At 32.9% G+C, this 25,935-nt stretch overlaps 1 protein-coding gene across 5 annotated transcripts in view; it reads left to right on the top strand.

Annotated features, from left to right (window-relative positions):
* LOC113523528 (tyrosine-protein kinase Btk29A) overlaps positions 1 to 25,444 on the top strand; it is a 31,222-nt gene extending 5,778 nt beyond the window's left edge. Inside the window, exons 3-17 of one of the 5 annotated variants that reach the window (XM_031907484.2) lie at positions 1,637 to 1,768; positions 3,594 to 3,687; positions 5,264 to 5,452; positions 14,590 to 14,660; positions 15,539 to 15,616; positions 17,760 to 17,824; positions 17,909 to 17,974; positions 18,582 to 18,710; positions 19,042 to 19,235; positions 19,837 to 20,008; positions 20,524 to 20,689; positions 20,900 to 20,995; positions 22,065 to 22,206; positions 23,268 to 23,401; positions 23,869 to 25,444. In XM_031907484.2, coding sequence (XP_031763344.2) covers positions 1,637 to 1,768; positions 3,594 to 3,687; positions 5,264 to 5,452; positions 14,590 to 14,660; positions 15,539 to 15,616; positions 17,760 to 17,824; positions 17,909 to 17,974; positions 18,582 to 18,710; positions 19,042 to 19,235; positions 19,837 to 20,008; positions 20,524 to 20,689; positions 20,900 to 20,995; positions 22,065 to 22,206; positions 23,268 to 23,401; positions 23,869 to 23,970 — 1,830 coding nt within the window. In that variant the 3' untranslated portion in view covers positions 23,971 to 25,444. The other 4 variants (XM_052902290.1, XM_052902293.1, XM_052902291.1 and 1 more) reach the window with 4 other exon arrangements.
* Positions 25,445 to 25,935: the final 491 nt, after the last annotated feature.

Genomic DNA, 25,935 nt, shown 5'->3' with positions numbered 1-25,935 from the left:
AAAATGAGTTCACGATTGTGATTCCTGATAGGATATTGTAAAGCATTTATAAATTTTTATAGTTTTGTTGAACATTTGATAAGCTCTCATGTCGCCATATTTGAGTCTAAATTGGCAGTGGGCGAACTTACCGTTGTCTTTCGGATTAATTTATTGAAACAAAGTAAAATAAATTAGTTTGTTTATGGAGGTTTCTATTACCAGTGTGTTAATAAAAAACTTAAATTGGCACATGAAAGCTTTGTTTTTATCTACTGGGTCGGAACTTACAGTTATTGGCATTTACCCATAAGTCATGGTAATTATTTCAGTTTAAGTGCACATTTTATATTTAAACTATTAACTAATATTATAAAGAGGTAAGGTTTGATTTTATTTAGTAATGAATACTCTTAAAAAATACTGAAACGATTTTAAAAAATCATTTGTCTATAGAAAGCTGCATTATCAGCGAGTAATATAGACTGTATTTTGTTAAAAAAATAACGTGCAAAGTCGGATCTGGTCACAAATATATTATAAAAAAATAGTGAGTTATTTTGTTTTTAACATCTTGGCCCTTAACGCTTTAACTAGTTCCTGTGAAATTTGGTACACATATTATATGGGGTGGAAAAAAGACAAAGGCTACTTTTTATCTTTGTCAATGAACATAAACCGCGAATGTAGTTGCGGGTAATAGTATATTATGATCTTGTAAATATCACACATGAAGCATTTATTTTATCTCCGATACAATTACAGCTGGAAAAGAAAACAATGGCCGTTAGAATTCCCAATAAATACAAAATTCAAATTAATTATTATTAATATCCTATATATATACACATGCATATATATAGATAATAATTTTGTCTTCCATTAACAAAGTATTAGTAATACTACGTAGGTACCCTTCGCAATCATTTTACAAAGGGTGCGCTAACCCCTCACCGCACTAATGTATGTGTAGTCATACCGCGTTTGTGGTCCCTCTTTACGAGTATGTGAGCAATTTTAATGGAGAGGTCTTCACTACACGGCGTGTGCTAATTGTTTGAAAAAGGTCTAGGTACTTCACTGTCTCTTGGTTATCCTTGTGTAACAGGTTAGAGACAAATTGAAAGTAAATGATTTTAATAAGTTTCCGTTTTAGATATTGGCGTATTTAAAATTACTTTTTAAGGAATACTTGGCCCAGGACCGTAGCTAGATTCAAGTTTAAGGTAGGGCAAAATAAGTTTTTAGTAGGGTAGAAGTTATAATTAAATGACTTCGAAAAAGCGAATCTGTCTAATTTTCTTGGAGCCTTTCATTTTAAGGTAGGGCATTGGACCTTTTAAAATAGGGCATTGCCCTGAATGCCCCCCTTGACTACGACCATGGTTTAGACTCTTGAAAAGAGCACACTAATATGTCTTTGCGCGTAATTAAAAGCTGCGCTTGCATCATTGGGCACCATTAGGATATCAGATAATTCTAGAGTGGACAAGGTCCACTCAACCTCTTCTTAAATACGTCTATGATTTTTTTGACATTTAATAGAGACAACTCGAAAATCGTCCAATGTTTCGGTTGCGCGTAGGAATTCATAGTTAGTGGTACGGACTTTGAGTGCAGTTAGTGTGCAGAACTTTAATTTTTCAATGTTTTGTAGAAACGGAGAGAGCGCGGTCGCATCGAAACTGACTCCATTCATACTGTGGAGCAGGCTCAGTTGGGTGAATACAGCAAACAGATACCAGAGGGCGAGGGCGAGAACAGTCCCGCTTACAGGTATCCGTTCCAGGTAATTTTTTATGAAAATTTAATTGTCTTTGGCTCTTGAACTGTTCATCTCCTCACGGTTCTATGGTTTGTGCTGTAGTGAATAGATGGGATAAAGAAATTTCTAATTCTTCTACTGAGCTATTTGACTAATAGGAATATGTTAGGTATATGCTGTATTTACTCTAGTAAATAAATTGAAAATATTTTATGATGGTTAAATAGAAGCAGTAAATTATCCAAGAAGCACCTTGTGATAAATAATAGGTGAGGGTGAAGGCAGGTCAGTCGGTTCGTGAAGAATTCGACAAGAATTAACCATGATGGTTTTATAAGGGGAACCGGGTGGAGGTCGATCTAATAGGGTATATAATGTATATTGCTAATAATGGAGCTGTTAAAGCCCATTACTAACAATTCCTTACCCGTAACTTCATATGTTGTTAGGTATGACAAACAGAGACGATGCGTCACTTTCTGTTTGATTATAGCTCTAATGATCTTACATTTTGTTATTTGAAACGGAAATCTTAGAAATTATCTCCATATCTATACATATAATATCTATGTCTATCTATACATGTAATAAAGATGTAAAGGTCAAATGTTTGTATATAGAAAAAAAAAAACGCTAAAAAGGGGTTGTTAGAAATGAAATAGACCACATTCAGATTTTTTGAATGTTTTGTTTCTCTGTCTGTTTGTACGGGTCAAACTCTGAAACATCTTACATCCCCGATCAACATTTTAGATACTTTTAATCATGGAAAACTAAAGAGTTTCCGTGAGATATTTAAAATACTATATTAACTTATACAGCTTAGTACACAATCTTACCAGACCTTAACCTTACCAGAGGGAAACTGTATAAAAGTCGTTTGTTTGGGTACCTCTGTCTCATTTGTGTTTCAACCGTGAATCAGTTGTTTGCGTGGCTGTGTTTCGGTTTGAAGGATGGGATATGGCAGTGAATTTACGGGGTACAGAGGAATAACACCTGAGTCCTCAGGAATGGCAGCGTATGGGAGGTATCATGGGCGAAACAGTATACTCTGTTATGTCCATGGTACTGCTCATATCTATAGGCGGGCTTACCACTTTCCATCAAGTGGACCGTCAGTTTGTTTACAAATCTAAGTTGCATAAAAAAACATACTTAGTCGTTTTAACTTAAGACAAAGAGTGAGAACGACACGTGATTTGTTAATTTTGGCCTAGTATTCCCAGACATAGTTCACTACAATAAGGAGTTTAAAAATGTTAATCGAAGGAATAACAAATACCACGCGAAACAAAGTCGCAGGCATCAGATGGCGTCAGTATAAAGATTTAACTAATATATATAAGGGACAATGAACATGATATGTATATCAGAGATATGAAAAAAGAATATTCAGAGTCAGCTTTCATTTTCTGTTGTAAATATTTTATGAAATGGTTTTATTTTAATGTTGTTAATTATAATCTCTAACTTTTAAAGTCTACAGTTAAAGAAACTTTACAGCGCGATTTCGGTGTCTCTCCGACTGTACAATTCTCTTTGTGAGTTATCTGCTTTTCCTGAGAAATACAGTTATGACATAGACAAAACAGTTTCCAAAAACTAGGTATAAATAGAGTAAAACTGAAACCTGAGTATTCATGAAAGGCAACAACCTTTCTCTTAACAATAAATGGCAAAATCTTTTTTGATTTCTTTTTACTTTTAAATTTAATTAATCACTTAATTTTACTGTTGTTATTCACGAAATTAAGAAATTTGAGGAAGTATTGTAATTCGGGTTAACATCCTTTTTAACTTATAAATGGGGTTAAATTTCTTGTTAACGATTAACAATCTTGCGCAGGTAGGCTACACTGAGCAGAACAACGATTATACTCTGTACCTTGTTGCCAGCGATCACGCCGAGCGATTACATTGGATTCACGAGATCAGGGCTGGTTCGTATTTTTGTTTTTGTAAATACATATTGTAATTTTCATTACAAATAAGTAGACATAAGCATTTTTACTATTGATAATGCTAGATGACGAATAAGCTTTCTGATAGAAAGTGATAACTGTCGTCTAATACGTGATTCCATGAACAATAAGCTTTCCAGTTCTTGAAGACTACGATACGATGTGTCATAAATTGGATTAATAATTTTTTTTATATGACTCATAACATTTGGTTATTATGCGGCGAGATCTTGTCTTTTAACAGTTTTCGCCATCCATACGAGGTCTGTCCGGAAAGTTCGTATAAAAGTGTTCTGGAATGCGAGAAAGAGGAGTGGGGAGGCTAATAAGCGCAGGACCCCTTCCTTATGTCCCTAACAATGCTTCAGTTCTGGTCTGACCGCCGTGCGGTGCGAACTGGCTTGTCACGCCATCTGTGAAGTTACCTCTTAACGAAACCCCGTCGGCATGGAGCCCGCTTCCGTTGAAGAGCAGCGCGTCGTAATCAAGTTTCTCTCGAAACTCGGCAAGAATGGCCGTGAAATTTTTGCCGATCTCAGAACAGTTTATGGGGATGATGCTGTGAAGGAACCAACCGTCCACAAGTGGCTAAAAAGATTCAGAGAGGGCCGAGAAAGCGTTCAAGATGACCCACGTTCAGGACGTCCTTCCACTTCACATTCCGACGAAAACGTGGAAAGAATTCGAACTTGTGTTAATGGGGACCGTCGTTTAACGGTCAGACAGGTGGCTGAAGAGCTTAATTTGGGCAAAACCGTGGTCCACGAAATTCTAAGAAACGAACTTCAAATGAAAAAAATTTGCGCCAAGATCGTTCCGTGAGTTTTTGAGTAAAAATTCCATTACGGTGACCGAACACCCCCTATTCGCCGGATTTGGCCCCGTGTGACTTCTTCTTGTTCCCAAAAACCAAATTGGTACTTCGGGGGCGGCATTTGGGGGACATAAATGAGATAAAAAAAGCTACGACGGGGCAGCTGAGAAACCTACAACCAGAGGACTTTCAAGGAGCCTTCTCACAGTGGAAACGGCGTTGGCACAAGTGCATTATGTCACAGGGGGAGTACTTTGAAGGGGATAAAATTGATTTACCTGAATAATTGTAAAATAAAATTTTTAAAAAACTTTTATACGTACTTTCCGGACAAACCTCGTACATCTCCAAAGCCTAACTGCGGTTGCCAATCCGTCTGCTAAGCTTGGCAACTACTGGCAAACCATCTAAGGGGAAGGCTTATGTTTAGCAGTGGACAGTTAAAGGCTGATATGATGATAACGCCATCCATTGGGAAAAGATCTTTCCTTTAAAATATTTTACAGAGTACATTAATTTGAATTTTAAACATTAATTGTATCAAACAATACTAATATTATTTATTCTCATATACAGATTTAAGATTACAGGGTTAAGATTTGTTATTCAGTTGAATAAAAACTTTTATTTCAAGTGATGTATATTAGTGAAAATAAGTAAAATAGTATTCTTTCAATAAATTTTTTATTTTGATCTCATGTGAGGTACTACCTAACCTTATATTTTTTTGTATTGGCCTAGTGTGTGGGAGCAAGGTACGGCGCACGCGATATCACCCGGCTGCGTGGTCGGCGCGCCGCTGGACGTGCTGTGACGCTGAACGACGTTCAGCCACCGGCTGCGCTCTAGCCACTCTCTGGCCTCTACCAGAGCCCGAGATAGAGCTCATAGCTCATACACCAGAAAGGAAAACTTCTAACGACGTTTCATGTACGTATTTCCTTCAAACTAGACTATTTTTATTAGGTTTTCAGTGAATCTTCTTCTGTTGCTGCCATCTTTTTCCGGAGATTCGTGGTCATCATGGCGATCTTAATTTTGTTCATTGACATCCCGAAAAAGGACCTGGTTCTCGTTCCGAACCGAATGTTATTGAGAGGAGATTTCCATTAATGATTAAGCCCAATCCGCGCTCTCCAATATAAACAGTAATAATGGAAGTGTACTGCCTTGCCCAACGCCACGTTTACATTTATAGTGACCGTTTACCATCAGATGGGATGTATGCTTGTTTGCCACTTTTGTGTGTTTTCTGTGATATAAAAAACCACGGGCAACACCAATTTAGCGAATATGAGGAAAAGCGAAACTGCTTTTCTTAACTGCGGCTGGGAAACAGGATTGAGCTGCGGCCTTGTGCGTAGTCTGTTTTATTCGCAATTTGAATGTGGACGCTTAACTGTGAGCTTAGAGCTCAAAGTGATACTTATTATTAAAATATAGATGGCGCTGGCAGTACAAATCCAAAGAGACCTAATATTGTGCATATTACAACTTCGTTTTCTTTATAGGTACTTTATTCATTTCCTAACGTTTTTATAATATTAGTAGCGACTTAATAATGGACATTTAATTTACTCAGATGATAATTATTTATTTTTGATACACCTTTATTATGTACAAAATGACTAGATTATAGTATTAGATTTAGTAAATTTTACATACTAGTATTTTAGTGAAACACGTAGCTCAAAGTGCACACAACTGAACATCTAATGTAACCATGTTTAATACAAATAAAGAATCTGAATCTGACTTGTAATCGGCAACTCGCGGACAACTTCAAATTGGCGACAACGTTACCATAGCAACGACTTTAAGGCAGTGGCAAACAAAGATCGTCACGTGGATACGTGGTATAATAATTGTAAAGTCACGATTTTTGTCAATGTTTTGTTATTGTCATTTGATTAGATGTTTATGGTTTAACAACAGTTTTTTTTTCTCTATAAAATACCAGATTCAGTAGTCACAAAATTAAATATGACACCAGCGTGGGAATAAACATAATCTAAAGTAATTGTGAAAAATGGTTCAGAAATGGAAACGTAACTTTATAACATATAACACAAATCGGACTTATTGTTATTTAGAAACTTTTTTAGTATGTCACATCAGAGTACATGATACACACTTAATCCGGTGCAAAAGTAATTTGTTTCAATGAAGCGCAACACTACAATGATAAATATTTTGAACCTCTCATACTAATATAGGGATTTTAATTGTCAAATTATGAATAGTATTTTTTTTTTACAATTTTTTTTTTACACTTTTCAACACATGCTTCTTTGGAAAGGTGTCCTGAAGAACATTTGGTTACAATTTTACCTATATAATAAGTTGACTAAAATTATTATAAAGATTAAAACGCTAGTGGACTTTTTTTAAATCCTTACTAATATTATAAATCTTACAAGATGACATTGTAGCAATTTAACATCTTAACCAATCACTATAAAATTTAATATACACGTACTATATGGTGTGGAGAAGGATATAGGCTATTTTTTATTTTGGTTAGTTTTAATATATGTGGCGGGACTTAGTCCACGGACCGGAAGCTAGTATGCAATAAATTATCAATAATTTATTTATATCAACCGTGCAATAAGTAATAGGAATAACTCGATACATTTATACTCAATACATGCTCTCTTTCCGTCGGATCTCTGTGCTGTATAAACGGGTGCACAAATTTTGTTCTGTTTCAATCATCCATTTTAATGGTACTCTAAATAAATAGAAAAACATTATGATAATTCTAATAAAACTAGTAGTGCGTGAAGACAGCGCAAGTGTATTACGAGCATCGAAATTAAGCATAGCTTGCTGCGTAAGTTTAATGTTATACCCTTTTATAATATTTTATTACAAAAATCCACGCATATTGGCAGTTAGAGCTAGAAGAAATTAAATAAAATATAAATTGATGTAAATATAGGGTGTAAGGAGACAGTACGTTTTGTATTATCGGGTCAACCTTAAATGGGTGGAAAGCGATTTTGTTCTATTTTGTTGATCGATGTCCATTTGGTTAGATACCTGTGCATCACTAGATATTTTTTTATAAATCACTTGAAGTTCTCATTATAGTGGTTTTCTGTATATTCAACTGAGTATTGAGGTGGAGTTCACAGCAGCATTATGATTCAACGCCGGACTTGAATATTCTACAAGAACAAATAGATAAAATAACTAAAATGTTGCGTAGTAAAAGACGTCGCAATGATTTTGGTGACATGAGCCCTTAGGTGGAAGAATTGAAGGGATGTTTAATAAATTCTCGCTAATAGCATCCTAGGATATGACTGCCATTTTACAATAACTCGTCCATTTCATACCCTCACAAATTAGACAGTTCAAATTCACCTATAAAATATTTGAACAAATTGTATTATTCGCTAACACTTTAAGTGTTACTGTTTCTTTTTTTTATGTATATTGTATTTAATGTCATTATGCCGCATAGGGAAGAACATTGATTATTCTAAAGTACAGGATTTCGGGATTACTTATTTCAAGAGCAGGGTATGACCTATGTTCAAAGATGTTTGTATCAGTTACTTTGAAATAAAATGTCAAACTGTTGAAATAAATTCTAATTTTAAAAAACTTCATATTTTCTCCATTAAGGGAGACGGCTACCACTTTCAATTCTAGATGACGTAATAATCTATTAGTAAATACTCTTAGTATAAAGTCCAAAATGTACGGGAAATTTTTCAAATTTTATCAAGCTCATGTTTGGGTTGCAGTAGTGTAATTTGTGGGATAGATCTTCTCAAGTACTAGCTTTCTGCACTTAATTAAATGCTGACCTAGGAGGTTGATTGTGGATGATAAGCTAATAAAAGCCAGACTTCGGACTAGTATATCAACGTGGAGCAATGCAATCGCTTATTTATCACTGTTTTAAAGGACATTTCAATGAGTGCGTACAAGGACTGATTGTCTTGTTCATGCCTTTTATTATTGACCATCACCGAACTACAAGATAAATTCTAGGTTTTTATCGTAACGTCATGGAATTTCCACATTATTGCACGAAGCAGTTTGTGCCATGATTCTTGGTGTGAACTGCCAGGGACTGGAACGCTATTCCTGCTTTCATAGTCCTGGAGAAATATAGCATTGGACTCTTAAATTCGATGATAAATAGCTATTTTGGGTTCATCCATGTTTGTTTTCGGTCTTCCTATCATTTTACAACAAGGTAGGTACTTGGTGATAGAAAGTGACGGTAGGATAAATGTTTTATAAAAAAATATAATGTCTAATACTCGGGCAGGGTTTGCATCCCATTGTTATTTTATAAGGAAATTGTTGTTTTATATAGTTTGCTTTTTGGTTTTTTTGTTGCTTTTTTTTGTTTTTCATTCTTTTATCTCTTACTGTGTATTATGTGTATGTTTATATTGTAATTTGTGTGCTGTAAGTAATTCAAATAAATTATCTATCTACTTATCTGTTATCTTAAAAACATTATTTGTGTGATGATGGCGCTCTCTGATGTCAAGATTTCTTGTTTGTACCGTATGAAGTCTTTACGTACTCTCCTAATCACGAGGGAATACGATATATAAATGATTAAAAACAAATAAAACAATACCATTCGAATTATTATGCATCAACCAGATGCAAATTTTATTACTCTTCTTCAACCCAAGGTTGCCTAAAGAGATCGCTATTTAGCTTTGTTGCCTGTTTATTTGCTTCATATAATGCTATTTTTTTATCTACTCGTATATGTAACTATGTCTTTCATTGAGGGGAACAACAAAAAGAGTTTTCATTTATCACTCATTCGCACCACGCACAATACGAATTCACCTTGAATGAATTTGTAAACAGTGACATAGTATGTAGATAGACGAAACAATGTTTATAGAGGACTTCTAATTAATTACTTCTGAGGATTTTGTACAAGACCTTCTGTTTGTTTATTGGTGACGTATGAATACATTGTTAAAATGGATTTTCCGTTTACGATGAATGTATTATTTCGAATCAGTATTTTATCAATGCTTATAACTATGAAAATTTGGATCTTTGTTATTTAATAACGCTATATATATATTATATAAAATTAGGTTTGCATATTTGTATGAAATAATTATTAAATCACACAATTTCTAAATACTATGATATTTAACGCGCTAACTCGCACCCCCCTCCCAAATTATTTTGAATGTCTATAAATCTATACATATAATAAAACTACAGAGGTTGAATGTCTGTACATAGAAAAAACTAAAAACACAACTAGAAAAAACTTGTACATTTTTTTGTTTCTCTATTTGTACTGGCTAATCTCCGAAACTGTTAGACCTATTTAAATAAAATTTTGCATGGTGGTACCTAAAATGTTGAACAGGTTAACCTGTTCAACATTATAGATACTTTTAATCGAGGAAATTTAAAGAGTTCCAGTGGGATAGTTAAAAAACTATAGTAACTTATACACACAACCTATTTAAGTAGTCATTTTGACTTAAGACAAAGAGTGAGAACGACACGTCATTTGTTAATTTTGGTCCCGTATTCCCAGACATAATAAATAGGCAGGTACGTATATCGATACATACTAAACAGGAATAACAAATACCACGCGGATAAAATCGCGGGCATTATAGTCGGGCTAGTATATAATAATAATTTACTTAAAATATTATGTAATGAAAAATTATTAAATGATGACAAAAGAAAAATATTAACACTAAATTACACTGTATTAGTTATATTTTTATTAAACTAATAAAATATTTTTTTTTAATTAATAAAATTAAATACAAAAATATTAATTACTTTCATTTTAAATTAGATTTAATGAAATTAAGTTAAATAAATAAAATTTATTTAAATTATTAGAATACAAAATATTTAAAATGCCTAAATTTATTTCCAAGTATTCTTTTATAACCCTAATAAATTTAACATTGAAATAAAAATCCATTATGAAAAAAGTGAATTTAATTAAACGGAAATTCATCAAATGAATAATTAAAGATTAATCAATATAGGAAAAATATTTTTATTGTAATTGAATTAAATTACTTTTTTGTATGTTATGGAATTAAATACTTTAGTATTTTATTTATTTAATTATTATGATATTTCTGAATAAATATTTATAAATGAAAATGCATCACTGTCTTACTTTCTAATTGATGTCAGCTGTGAGACAATCTTCTATTACTTTATATTAGAACTTTTATTATATTTATGTATGTATATATATGTATTTATGTATTCGAATATAGGCCCCCCTCTATGCTTGTCTATCCCTTGCAACTTGTATCTACTTGGTCCCGCTCGGTTTATTAGCGAAAGTTATCTGACCATCTTTTGGGTGATTGATCTCTGTCCGCGCGTATCTATGCATTAGAGCGGGGCATTCACTCTACCACCCTTCTCATCTAATAATTTTATATAATATACAATAAATATATGAATGAAGTTGAATTTAGCAGTAAATAGGTAAAACATTTTTTAATGAAATATTTCAAAAAAATATGGTCTAGATAGAATTGAACCCAAAAGAATATCTATCTTTGTTTTTTTTTTTATATATCATTTAAAATTGGCATTATTAAAAAAATATTTAAAACAGTAGTATTTTTCTGTATAACTTAGTTATCCAGTACTTAGTATCAATATAACATAGTTTATGTATGGAGTATGCGGAATAATATTTTCTTAAATTGATATATTGTGTCGTTATAACTTGTGATAAACTAATTTTCATTACAAAAATATTCTTTAAATTGTATATCTTTAAAAACATTCAACTACTTTTAATTTCAAACATTAAATTGGTAACATTATTACTTAATATTATTAACAATATTACTTATATATTATTTGAATAAACGATTGTATATTGCTATTAACGCTGTATAAATATAATATAGATAAACTAATTTTTAGATGTATTTTTGAAACGTAAGAAAAATAAATACGATTTCCTGTGTTTTATTAGTTTGTTAAACAGGTTGCTGCTATAGCAATAGGCTTCTGAGGAAGGCGACTGTACGTACGCTGTAGTATACAATAATACAATTCAAGTTGAGTTGTCGTTGATGACATAAATCTTTTGTTTCATTCTTACCATAGTAATCATGAATAAGTAAAAGGGAGACCGAGAACCGCCTGCGCGCGCGCAACGAATGGTGAATGTAGGCCGCGTACGACCATCTTTGAAGCCCTCAATACTTCGTCTCGACAAATATAAAGCCTTGTTTTATGATGCTCAAAACTATCGATTGATAATTTTCTTTTTATCGGTATTTGTCGCAATGTGTTTGTGTCGATTTGATATTTTTTTGTCACAAGATTTTAAAATATACACAAGTATTCATATAGTCGTAAAAGTATGAGCATTAAAATTTGTATTGGTAAAGGTATTAGACTTTTAATTTGATCTATGCAGTTGCTTTATTATCTTAAAATATCAATAATTATTATGTGTAATATATATAATAAGTTATATCTTAGACATATAGGTATTAAGAATAAAATTTTACGTCGAACTAGCTATCACTAATATTACGAGAGTCATTAAATCTTAATTAGACGTAATAATTACAGTTATTATAGATAGTGACGTATATGTGATTAATTTTGTTTATTGGAATCTAGCTAAAAGGAAAACTTAATACATTTTGGATTATTTATGATGTATAAAAACGGATTAGTGTGCACTTAGCTTTACCAGTAACACGGTACATTGACACGTTAGTCGGCAGTGGGAGCGCACAAGCGGTGTCGCGCGCGGACGTCCGGCCCTATACCCCGTTCCCATGTTGCAGAGCAAGTCGGAAGACGAGGCAATGGTCACTAAGAAGAAGTCCAAGATACCATGCCTGTCGTTATCGTCATTCCTCCCTGCACTAGAGGGTACGATTATTCGGCTGACCTCTATCCGTGGCCTCGCTGCTACCGGTTGCGTTCACTCGTCTCGTTGCAATCACTTTCTTGTCTTGGTCAGGTGTCATTTTATGGGTTTGTGTAATCTTAGCAAAAGTGATATTCGTACAGTGTTTCCAATACAAGTGTTTATGGCAAAGCATAGTGTATTGTTTGTGTCAGGCGCATTTGCGTCACTAGATGGTTTCATAGACAACAAAAAATTGTTTTTATTAATCGTGTAAGTGTGGTTAAGTTTGTGTCTGTTCCTCTGCAACGTTAACATTATTTTTTATGTTTGCGTACTATATTCATCGACAATTTTACATCATCATTATTTATTATTGCAACGGGTTCCACTAAGTTTTGAAATGAATTCGAAATATATCGTTCTAATGGTTCGACCTGTTTTACAAAGTAGGTAATGATTGACAATGTCACTTGGTAATTCCTTTTCTAAAATGATATGTATCTAAATAATTATATACTAGTATTATTAAAAGACGGTTTTTTTCCTAATATGAAGTACATGTATTTTTACTACTCGTACATATAACAGCTGTATATGTTTGTTTCTCAATTTTACTAATATAATAAAATTGTACTATACATAAGTATATATTTAAGTAATAAAATTTACAGGGAGATTAAGAGAGATAAAACAATATTTTTTAGAATATTTGTATCTGTTTATTTATTGCGGTGTCACGCAAAGATTACTGTATAAATTAAAAGCGGTTTTTACAGTTGTTTTTCTGATGATCTAACTTAAAATCTGGTTTGTTTCATCTTGATACGCCATTTAGAATTGGTCATATATTGGTTGCAAAATTCACATATACGAAGTTGCGGAAAAAAAAAAGTAGTTATATGTAGTAGTTTGTAGTTCTATAATATGCTATGTAAACATTTTGAAATAGTTTTTCAATATACCATCTAGGTATCATGTGTACATGCTATATCATCGAAAAAAAAATGGGCATGAGCTAGCAGAACTTGTGTTATCATATTTCTGTAATTAGGTAGGTTTATTACAATAAGGTTTATAGTACGAGTGTATGGCTATAAACAATAAATTACGCCTTATCTTTTGCTTCATTTAAAGATTTAATTTTTATTTTCATTTTTATTTATTTGGAGTACTTGGTTCTACGTCATTCTGCATTGATAGGTATATCTTTGAATAGCTGAATGTATTGTTCTAAGATGTAAATAATTTTAATAGCAATAGACCCTAGGGGAGTAGATTGGTAGCTCTGGAGTCTAGCTGCCCCATTATCGCTGTCGACCTCCATGCTATCCATGGTTAATTCCTGGTGAATTTGTTACGATCGGCCAAGTGATTTGACCTCTGTCCTCACTCACAGAGTATATTAATAGCACAGGCAAGATTACCTTTCCATTCATAAATTTATAAAAATCCCGTATTTTTAGTTCAGTATGTTGATGTGATATTAGCCCTTAACTGGCCATTGCTGAACATAGGCCTCTCCTTGGAGAGTTTTACCGACAGTAGCCACGCTTGGCGAGTGTATGGCTATAAACAATAAATTACGCCTTATCTTTTGCTTCATTTAAAGATTTAATTTTTATTTTCATTTTTATTTATTTGGAGTACTTGGTTCTACGTCATCCTGTATTGATAGGTATATCTTTGAATAGCTGAATATATTGTTCTAAGATGTAAATAATTTTAATAGCAATAGACCCTGGGGGAGTAGATTGGTAGCGAATTGACAACCGCAGATAGGCTTTGGTGATGTTTTCTAGAGGGACATTGCTGCTCAACCCTCGAACATTAAGTTCCCTTAGTGGCTTTTTAGTTAGCTTATACTTAAAACTAACTTATTATTTTCTGTAACAGATTCAAAATAATATAATAACTATTCCAACTATTTATTTCGTAATGCGCAATAAGTGTCGAGAAATATAACCACAGAAAAGCAACATAATTATTTCACTCTGTCAAGTAACTGAATGATTTTTAATGTATTCATTTAGCAGTGAAACGCATGAAGGTTATTTAGTTTAAACAAGCGTTGTCCTCTTGTTTCTTCCTGCATTTTGTCTATGTCACATTATGTAAAACAACTCTATGTAATGTGAATATTCAAGTTTTTTTTTTTCATAATTATATGTCATAATTTTTGTGTGCGCAGCGGTCACAGCGGCGGTCACGATGCCTGGGGGAGGAGGCGCCCCTCCCGGTACACCATCGGCCAAACCAAAGGTATTGATTGTGTAAAATTATTTTGTTATTGCCACCAATAAAATTGTATATTTTATTCACAGTGAAGCTTAGTTGGCGATAAGGTCGACTGTGGTTTATCAGTCGATCGTGAATGTGGGATAGGGTTTTTTTAATGAATAATAATGGAATGGTTACCCTGCGCGTGCTCACGGTATACACTGGCAGGGCACCAGTGAGGATTGATAGGTGAGAATAAAAAGGCAGGCCAGTTATCCCATCGTGATGAATACACGTGGAATTCAGCACAATGGTTTCCAAGGGGGACTACGTGAAGGTCGACCTGAGTACATTTATAGCAATAAGACTGGTAGTTCGCATTACTAACAATCCCTTTCCCCCGGTAGTACGGGTAAACCGCGAGAGTTTAGAGAATTACAATGCATTACAATTTTATTTAATAATTAATGACAAGGTATGAGGGGTATCATGGGCGACACATACTCTGTTATATCCACGGTGCTATTCATGTTTACAGACGACAGTTACTACTTTCAATTAGGTGGGCTGTTTGTTCGTTTGCCGTTCCACGTTGCATAAAAAAATTACAAAAAGAAAAAAATAATGGGTGCAATTTGAAACAACCCATCTACTCGTATCTTTTAAAAAAATATATTATACATACTAAAGACGCAATTCTTTGGATTAGACAAAACCAAAAGTCTTTTGTACATATAATGAATATAAAAATCAGTATTTTTAAAGTATTTTACACAGTATTTTAATAGATTACAATTTAATGGTGTTATCATTGTCTTTTATAGGTATCTATTGTATATGCAGTTTTAATTTTATTGAATTTTTATTGTTATTAAAAAAATTGCTTATTATATATTTTTTTTTTAAATTCTAATTTACAGGATAAACAAAGGACCAAAGTAGTAGTAGCACTCTATCCATTCAAGGCGATTGAAAGCGGTGATCTTTCGTTAGAGAAGGTAAGTGATCTTAATATTAAATATATAATATTGTAAACGGCATACAATTATCGCGTTTGCAACTCAATGAGTATTTCGTAACTTTAAAAGTTGACATTTGAGTGGTTTGCTAATTGCACACTCACTGTTGCATATAAACTTTGCATAATTTTAATGCAACTATTATATAAATATTACGAAATTTGACTGATGAAACGTTATTCAATGAAAAATATTAGCGGTCGAAACTGCGGTTTTAATATGTGTTCGATGCAGTACGAAATGAACACCGAACACTGACGTCACACGCATATGAATCTGCGTACGAATACAAAAAAGACTAGTGCTGTATTCGTCGCCGTAACATGTATTCATTAAAACCTATAGTTTTATTACATTTGTGACTAAAATTCTTATTTATTAAGGAGATTACATATTTTATAATGTTATTACATACTTACTTATCTACATTTTAATTACAATAATGTTTTGTAATAATAATAATAACCAGTCAAATTTTTGTTCCGTACCCGACCCAAGGGTAGTCCCCATGACGCTTGCGGCATTTCCGCGTTGGATTGCCAGAGTAACTTATTGTCATTGTAACTTAATTATTACATTTAACGGGAACAACATTTATTATTTAACCTTAACACCAACCGCATTACCTAACCCAGCAATATGAGTTATTATTGTTGTTCGTAGTCTTGTGCTTCATGACATAGTTTATCCTAGTTCGAGGACCAGGCGACTGGTGTTGTGGTGTGGCATTTATTATTAATAATATAATATTAAGATTTGATATTTACATAGTTGTCAATAGTTGCCATATATTAATTATTGCATCTCAATATTCATAAAAAAATCTAATACACGTATTTTGAATTTGTATTTTTTTTCTTTCTCAATTAAAAATTATACTGAATTAAAAAGAGACAGAGAGCACTGATATTATAATTAAAATAATTTTAAAGAGAATTTCAGTTTTTAAATATTATATTTATTTTTATTACGTGTAGTCTATTTAAGGATATCTGTAGGTACTTCCTATAAGTTTGATGGTAGAGCTATTAATATAATTCCGTCTGATTCATCGTGGATTTTATGGCTAATACACATAAATACATAATACATACACAGTAGGATAAAATTACTTTCTATATAAATTAACTGTTTACTTGATATTGTCTATAATATATCTGTATTATAACATATTATTGCGATTATTTTGGAAATAATATGATAATTGATTGAAGTATAAATTGGTATATATCAAATATAACAACGAACTATGTACAATGACTAATTAATAAAACGAGTATATTTATTACGTAAAAGTTGAAGATAATTTTGATTTAATTGATCGCATGTGTTATAGATGCCATGAGGCAGTTGTTTCTATGGCTGTGTTTCCATGTGAAGGATAACATATGGCAATAAAATTACAAGGTACATAACACCATAGTCCTCAGGAATGGCAACGCATGAAGGATAACATGGACGACACAGTATGTTCTGTTATATTTATGGTACTATTCATGTCTATAAGCAACAGTTACTACTTTCCATTAGATGGACTGCCGGTTTGTTTTGCTATTCTAAATAAACGACTACAAATAATTTTTTTTATGCAACTTAGAATGGCAAATAAGCTGACGTCATACCTGATGGAAAGTGGTAACCGTCGCCTATAGACATGAGCAGTACCATGGAAATAACAAAGTATACTGTTTCGCCCTTGATACCCCCCATACGTTGCCATTCCTGAGGACTCAGATGTTATTCTTCTGTACCCCGTAAATTCACTGCCATATCCCACTTTTCAATCTGTAACAGCCATACAAACACAATTGCTTCACGGTAGAAACACGAATAAGACAGAGGTGCCCAAGCAAACGACTTTTGTACAAAGTCTTCCTCTGGTAATGAGTAGATGTCTGTATAAAATAAGGCGGCTTTAGTACTACTGAAAGCAATATTTTCAAATAGCAAATTCAACGGCTACTTAAAGTTATCTAAAATTCGGTGCGTGTTATTTCCTTTACACAAAAGACCAGCTATGTATTCATATAATCAATTTATATCTCCGAAAATTGCCTTACAAATGCATATAATTAAATTACACTTCTTTCAATAAGGCTCCAAATTGGTTTATTGTTCGCAGGGCGCCGAATACGAAGTCATTGACGATTCACAGGAGCATTGGTGGAAAGTTAAAGATGAAAATGGGTCGGTATTTTATATGCACCACTGTGTTCACGATATAGCTGTTATAAAGAGATTTTTCTTAACGTTAATTTCGTTTTGTTTTAGGTCTATTGGATATATACCTAGTAATTACGTTAAGGAAAAGGAAACCATAGGGTTACAAAAATATGAGTAAGTGTATTTTTACGTGGTTTATATATTATATATAATAGTATTCAAAGTTTCGCGATGTGTCAGCAATCAACAATATTAATATACACAGCGTTTACAAAGCTGCTTCTAGCCCTATTATGGAAACAGTAATGTTGATTTTTTTTTAAATAGATGGAGTTTAATGTATTAAAAAAATATATATTCGCCTTTAAAGCTTTTCTAAGATATTTCAAGTTTATCAAATTTTGTACTCATTCATATTCATTCGTATACGATAGTAAGAGACCCACACGAAAGTTTTTTCATAAATAAAAAAAAATTGTTAAAATCGCTTCATAATTCGCGAATTCGTTATTCATTAGTTTACTTTTATTATATTAAAAAAGATTGTCGTGTGATCCCAGCATAAAATGGACCACCCGTTCTTTTTCCGTGGATGTCGTAAGAAGCAACTAAGGGAGCTCAATGATTAAGAGATGGGCACCAACCCTTTTAAAATACCACCAAAGCCCTTATGGGGAAAGCCCATGTTCAGCAGTAAACAGTTAATGGCTAATAATAAGAAATATAAAATATTACAAAAATAGAAGATGAAGTCTAATTGGGTATGAATTTTCTATTACAGATGGTATGTCGGTGAAATGTCTCGACAGCACGCTGAATCATTGCTCAAGCAGGAGGATAAGGAAGGATGTTTTGTTGTCCGCAACTCTTCCACAAAGGGCATGTACACACTTTCGCTGTATACCAAATTGTAAGTTTGCTTACTATTTCATTACTGATTCTTATATTACTTAAAAATTTTGTTATAATTTTGGAAATATGCCAATAGGAAATATACTAATAGCCTGTACTCTTCCCCCGCTAAGATTTTACATATTGTTTTATTGTTCTCTATAACAAATTTTAACACTGAAATGTTTTGTGCAGTTTCTTTATCTAAAACAAGAGGAGGATAAAAGTTCACGTGATTTTTATTGCCCCCCGCTCCCCCTCCCTCTGTGAATGGTATTTACTAAGATTTTTACTTCTCCCATGCTTATTTTAAGTTCACATAAATAATGAACACTTGCTTTTCCTTCCAGTAATCACCCGCAGACAAAACACTACCATATAAAGCAGAACACTCGTGGGGAGTTCTACCTATCGGACAAGCACTGCTGTCCGAGTATACCCGAGCTAATCAACTACCACAAGCACAACAGCGGTGGGCTATGCTCGCGCCTTAAGACGACGCCCTGCGACAGGCCTGCGCCGCCTACAGCCGGCTTATCGCACGGTTAGATATCACTATTATAATTGGCAATTTTATTGTGAATTATTTACGGTATACATATTGTAACAGTGACTCATAATTACAAAACTTGATACATGTGGCAGTTACAAATGCACAATCTTTATAATGTGTAATAAATATTTAGTGTTTTTGTCTATACTATTAGTTTAGTACCTATTTTAGCTGTAAAATTGTTCTCTTTTCTTTATATAATTAGTTTGAGAATAATAATAATGAATAGCCCAGGACATTAATATTAAACTCATTGGAACTTATATATACATAATTACTAGATAATATTTTTTACACATATTAATTTTTTTATTTGTGTTAAATGTTTTGTAAACATTGTAAACAGTTCCCACTGTTTCTTTTGTTTTGTTAGTACTGTGAGGCAGTGCTATGTTAAAGAATATCGAGCGTTACTTACCTTTGAACAATTGTAACAAGTCGCAGTAGCCAATGATTTCCTTGCCGTACAGTAGAGATATCATTGGATATTTGTAACCAGAACACAGAATGCAAACGACTTACTTTGCGGCTTTGTCTTCGTGTAACGGCTTTATGTGGTAAAACAGTAATAAATATACAATTTACATTATAGACAAATGGGAGATAGACCCGTCAGAACTGGTACTCCTGGAGGAGCTGGGCGCGGGGCAATTCGGTGTGGTGCGACGCGGCAGGTGGTGTGGTTACATCGATACCGCCGTCAAAATGATGAAGGAGGGCACTATGTCAGAGGACGATTTTATAGAAGAAGCCAAGGTTATGACGTGAGTGTCACTGTTTTTCTAATAATAGTATCCAACATGATGTAGTAGATAGGTACCCTTTATTGTTCCCTCCAACAGATTACAATAGTTAATTTAGCAAAATCATAGAAAAAAATACAAGATAAGAGCACGCTGAGAAAACAACGAGTGGTCTTATCGCTAAAAGCAATTTTTTAAGGCAAACTTTAGACGGAGAGTAGTATTTATAAACAATTGATTATAATAAAAAAGGTTTTAATGATAATTTTGCCTTTTTTAATCTTTTTTTGGGATAACAACAGCTTTTTACAAAATTGAATACATATTACATTTTTTTTATGTTTATTTTTTTATTTTAAATGAAATCTAATAAATAAAGAAGGACAATATTTGGAATGGATTTAATATAGACATTTTACGGACAGTCATAACCTACGTATTAATTATATCAATTATATATTATGCAGTATAACCATTATTTTCTGCCTTAATTCCGAGACTTCATTTTAGAAATTTTACTTAACAATTTTTTTTAGAAAATTGAAACATGACAACCTAGTTCAGTTATACGGCGTGTGCTCCAAACACCGACCCATTTACATTGTGACTGAATACATGAGGCACGGCTCGTTGTTTAACTATCTTCGCCGTACTTCTCCCGACCAACTCGGACCCGCCGTGTTGCTTGGTATGTGCATACAAGTAAGTATATATTTTTTAATTATTCTACATGTACAAATATATAAACGCTTGTGGTACAAATAATATAAAATCTACTTTAAATTTCAAATTAAGAACATATGTTTTTGAAGAATTTAATTTCTAGGATCGTGTATTTATTACGTCATAAATTAAAAAGAATGCTGAATACAATATTTTAAATTATGATAATAATTTAATAAATATTTACAGGTTTGCAATGGAATGGCATATTTAGAAAAACAAAATTATATTCATCGAGATTTAGCTGCAAGAAATTGTTTGGTTGGAGATGGAAAAGTAGTGAAAGTAAGTTTTTGGTTCATTATTATTGACAAATTTTTTGTCCCATATTGGCCTAAGATCTCGTGGCAAATTTTTCCAGATACGTGACCTATCAATAATATTTGTTTAAATGAAAGATTAACAATAACGTGATACAATGCAGTCGGGTTGCTAAGCAAATCGCTTTTAATTAATTATAGTATAATTGATATGAAATTACAGCATAATTGATATTTAATTATAGCATAAGTGATGAATTGCATATATAAAACTTTTAGATGAATTAAACAGCATTTGAAAGTAAATATTGTGAAGAATGTAAAGACAAGTTGTTTGCCGCAACATACGGGGTTCGTTAAAAATAAGTGACAGTATTAAAAATTTTGCCCTCATGCTTTATGATAAAACTTACATTATTTATTTTATTTATTTATTCTTTATTGTACACAAAAGGTTATAAAAATGTAAAAACAAACATAATAGTGCACAAAGGCGAGCTTATCTCCAATAGAGAGTATTTAATGGGAGTATAATATATTTTTTATTTATATTGACCTATACAAACAACTGCAGGAAAGTTGTCAAGTTGTTACTTTTGCTTTAGATGAATGGTGCTGTAGTTATAGGATAAGGTGTATTTATTTTTCTAATTTTTATCTGTAAAGTATTTATTACATTGTGCTATAAGCTTTGTAGCACAATGCCTATAATTTACGATAATTATAATTATATGATATTTAATTGAAAATATCCATTAAATAATGTTTAGGGAACATCCAAAGCCGTAGCGAGATCTAATACTATATTCAAATTGTAAAAAATATCAAAGTATGGTATTTTCATATACTTTCCTTTTTTATATAGTAATCTGTAGTTAATGTTGTTGGTAGTACAATTTTAATCATATTTAAATATAAGCTTATTATCATAGTATATATAATTACTACTTAACATAATAAAATAAAAACCTTATAATTATTTTGTACTCCATAATTATAGAAAAAAGCGTAATAAGCGATTTGTTCAGAAGGTATTTTTAATATTGCTATATTTTATTATGTGTTTATTGAAGTATTTACTTTTATGTTTTCAGGTGGCTGATTTCGGATTGGCGCGATACGTTTTAGACGATCAATATACGAGTTCTGGCGGTACAAAGTTTCCCATCAAATGGGCGCCACCAGAAGTTCTCAATTATACGAGATTCTCATCAAAATCTGATGTTTGGGCCTTTGGTAAGTATTGCAATACATTACTAATGAAACAACCTTTCAGTTATATATATATATTTTTTTTTTTTTTCATTCAAATATATATTTTTTAATAATGATAAATCGTTATAAACAGTTACATTTTAAGAAAAAATATGTAGTCATATTTATTAATTTATAATTAGTGTGCAAGCACTATTCTCCTGTTTGTGATTACACTTTTCTCTATTAACCGATTAGAAAATGAATGAATTCGTTATCTCAATATATCATTGACCTCATAGATTTAAAACCATGGACGTAATGAATAACTTTTCATTACGTCCATGGTTTTAAGTCTGTGGTCGTCACACTAGTATAATCAAGGACCACATAGGACAATGTGATGTATCAATGCGGATGTACATTCGTCGTTGCCGTAACTTCTACCTTTCGTAATCCGCTTGTTTAGAGCAAGCGAATGGGTCGCAGGAGAAAATTTATACCTGTACACATAGTTCTATTAAGTTTATGAGCAAAATAATATTTTGTTATTGTCGTCTTTTCATTATATTTTGATATTACCAGATGAATGAATGAAAATAATACTTGACAGTTAAAAAGTCCTCTAATCAGATAGTAATCACTATCTGTCCATTTTCTTTCTGGTATAAACGGAAGTGAAAGACGACATAATTTCAGCTTTAGTAACTTTTTTTTTATTGGGATATGAAATCATTTACTAAAATTGTTTACTTTGTCGCGGACCGCACAAATATCGGCCGCTTGCAGCCCGCAGGCTGCAGTTTACCAACCAGGGGAAGTGTAAAACATTTCAAGCCCTTAAAGCAATTTAAGGGCTTGAAATATTTTACACTTCCCCTTAGTTAATGACTGTTGTCTTTATACGAATGTGTCTTCTTGTTAATTTCATTATCTTGCTTAATTTTATTAATCACTCATGATTTGCCAACGCATATGCGACACTTAAGGTGTTAGCTGTCAAAAGGCTATAGATAGTAACTATCAGATACGTCATATATATTAGTATTTTGTGATGTATTAAAATGAAATATTTTCTAAAGAACAATATTTTTTTTTTTTAGGAGTACTTATGTGGGAAGTATTTACATGCGGTCAGGTGCCATATGGTCGAATGAAAAATTCTGAAGTCGTGGATATGGTACAGAAAGGTCAAGTTCTTGAGAAACCCAAAGGCTGTTTGAACGAAATATACAGTGTAAGTAACGATTAATTGATATATTTTTATACATTTCTTTGATATGGAATGTCAAACAAGTTGACACCTCACATATAGGTATTATTAACAGTACCTTAACATTATTAGTATAGAAGAGAGAGGTTTTGTCTATAGTTGTCTAATGGAGTATCATTTAGATAGGATCTACAAAGATGACAATGAAAAAAAAGTAACATGGGTGTTCCAGTGCATTTTTTTATATTTATGTTGTTAGGCGATGTTTTTCATGTACCATCTGATAACCTTATAAATATTAGCAAATAATTGCAAATTTAATAAGGACAAACACTAAAACAGACCACAAATACTCTTTTGCTTATCACATTCCTTGACAATTGTTATGTTCATTATAATAATTGTTAAAAAATGTAATAATATTTAATCGCCGATGGTGAGTCTTGCCATTACTGAGCGAAGTTGATATCATATCATTACCATTTTTACAGGTGATGCGGGCTTGCTGGAGACATATGCCTGACGAGCGGCCGTCATTCCGCGTGCTCATGGACAAGCTGACGACGATTGAACGTACCGTGTTGGCCGATTGACTGCGGCTACTGTTGCAGTTGCTGCATCCCGCTGCGTCGCTACCTGCTCCTCAATCGCGTTCTCACCCCACCGCAACCCTGCCTCGCGCCCGTCGCTTGCATGCCGCATCGCCAGTTTGAGCAGCACCGTCGGTGTATCCACTCATCTGTACACTTGCTGGGGCCGTATTTACTGTAGGGTTGTAAAAATCGCCCAACCATGAGTATCTTCACAGAACCTATGTGGCCAATTGTAGGTACACTCACGTCGCGATGTAATGAGGGGTGTGACAAATCATGTTGGCAGTTTCACATAGTGTGTTAAAAACTAGATAATGTCGGTTCAGCCTATGCATCTGTATGTGTGAGTGAAGCTACAATGGACCTATATAACTGGGTTTCTGTCGGGATATTTATTCATTTGATTCAACTGCAGTTAATAAAATGCCGTCCGTATCGTAACTTCACTGGTTGAAAGGTCGTCGCACAATGACAATTATTCAATTAATGATTAAAGGGTATCGTATATTATATATAAATACAATATACAATAATATCTCAATCAATTTACTGGTCTGAAGACGCATTTTCGATGTCAGTAAAATGTTTTACAATCTTTTAATGTAAGACTCACTTTGTTTCCGATCTTTTCTTATCATCTCAAATTATAAATATGATTTTATATTTTTTGCAATATATGTGTCAGATACGTGAAAATAATGTATGTATATAAGATTATAAAATTGTAATTAATTTGTAGGAAGACAATTGAGTATTCAGTTATTAATTATGACTTCATGTGTGACAACCTTAAACACGAATGCGTACGTTTGTTGGTGGTTGGAGAGAAGTGTGAGAAGAAGTATATATAAATGTCGGGGGTAGTGCGTATTTGCTTTATAGCAACGCTCCTATATTGCAACCATTAATGGGTTGTTTAAACCCATTGACACTCATTGAAGACGTAAATAAAACGTTAATCATTGAGCATTATTTTATGATACTTCATAATTGGCGCTAGTTATATATACATATATGCAGTCTTGGACGAAAGTATTTGCTACCTTAGAAAATTACAACTGGCTTAAAAAAAAATCCAATTCCTGAGGCAGACATGCAGCCCCAGACCATAATATTGCCTCTGCCGTGTTTTACAGTCGGCACCACACACTCCGATATTAATTCTTCGCCAACTCTGCATCTCACGTAAGTGGCACCTGCAATTCCAAAAATGTACCTGAAATTTAATAAAATAATAAAATTTTTGAAAATACGTCTGTTAATGAACCATTAACTTCATTACATCTCAAATGTATTTGTAACATTAAATAGTTTAAATGACATACATTAAAATTGGATTCCTCCGACGAACTGATATTCATCTAATCTTCCTCGGTGTAATGTTGATATTCTAAATACCACTGCAAACGTAAGTTCTTGTTATTCTCAGACAGCCATGACTTCTTCCTTGCCTTGCAACCTCCATCATCCTGCAGCCTGCATCTTGGAGCCTTCTTTTAATTGTTCCAGCAGATTTTTTTTACCCAGCGTCTCGCTTAGTTCACCAGTTAATTCAGATATTTTCTTACGATTTTGCAAAGAAGTTCGCATTAACTGTTTATCTTCTCTTGCAGATGTAATTCTTTTCCTTCCACTTCGTTTCAAGATTTCGTGTCTTGTGGGTATCTTATACCGATTTAAGGTATACCTTACAGTACTATGAGGACATTTCATGGTTTTGACAATTGGCAAAAATCAATGGCAAACTTTTTGCCTTCTTCAGACAATAACTGGACTTTTTAATCGTTCATCGTTACTTAATTCAGGGCGCTAAGGCATTTTTCTAGTTTTTTATGAACTGCCTCACGTAAAACAATAACTAATTTACAATAATTTGTCGACCATTCTTCGTACTATGATGAATCGTGGTAAATTAAAAATTTGCCTAAAATTCGATTTACCTGAAAATGAATCACATTTATTGTG

Source organism: Galleria mellonella, unplaced genomic scaffold, assembly GCF_026898425.1.
Source record: "Galleria mellonella isolate WM207_F2 unplaced genomic scaffold, CSIRO_AGI_GalMel_v1 utg90, whole genome shotgun sequence".
NCBI lineage: Eukaryota > Metazoa > Arthropoda > Insecta > Lepidoptera > Pyralidae > Galleria > Galleria mellonella.
This window is presented reverse-complemented; position numbering and strand designations above follow the sequence as displayed.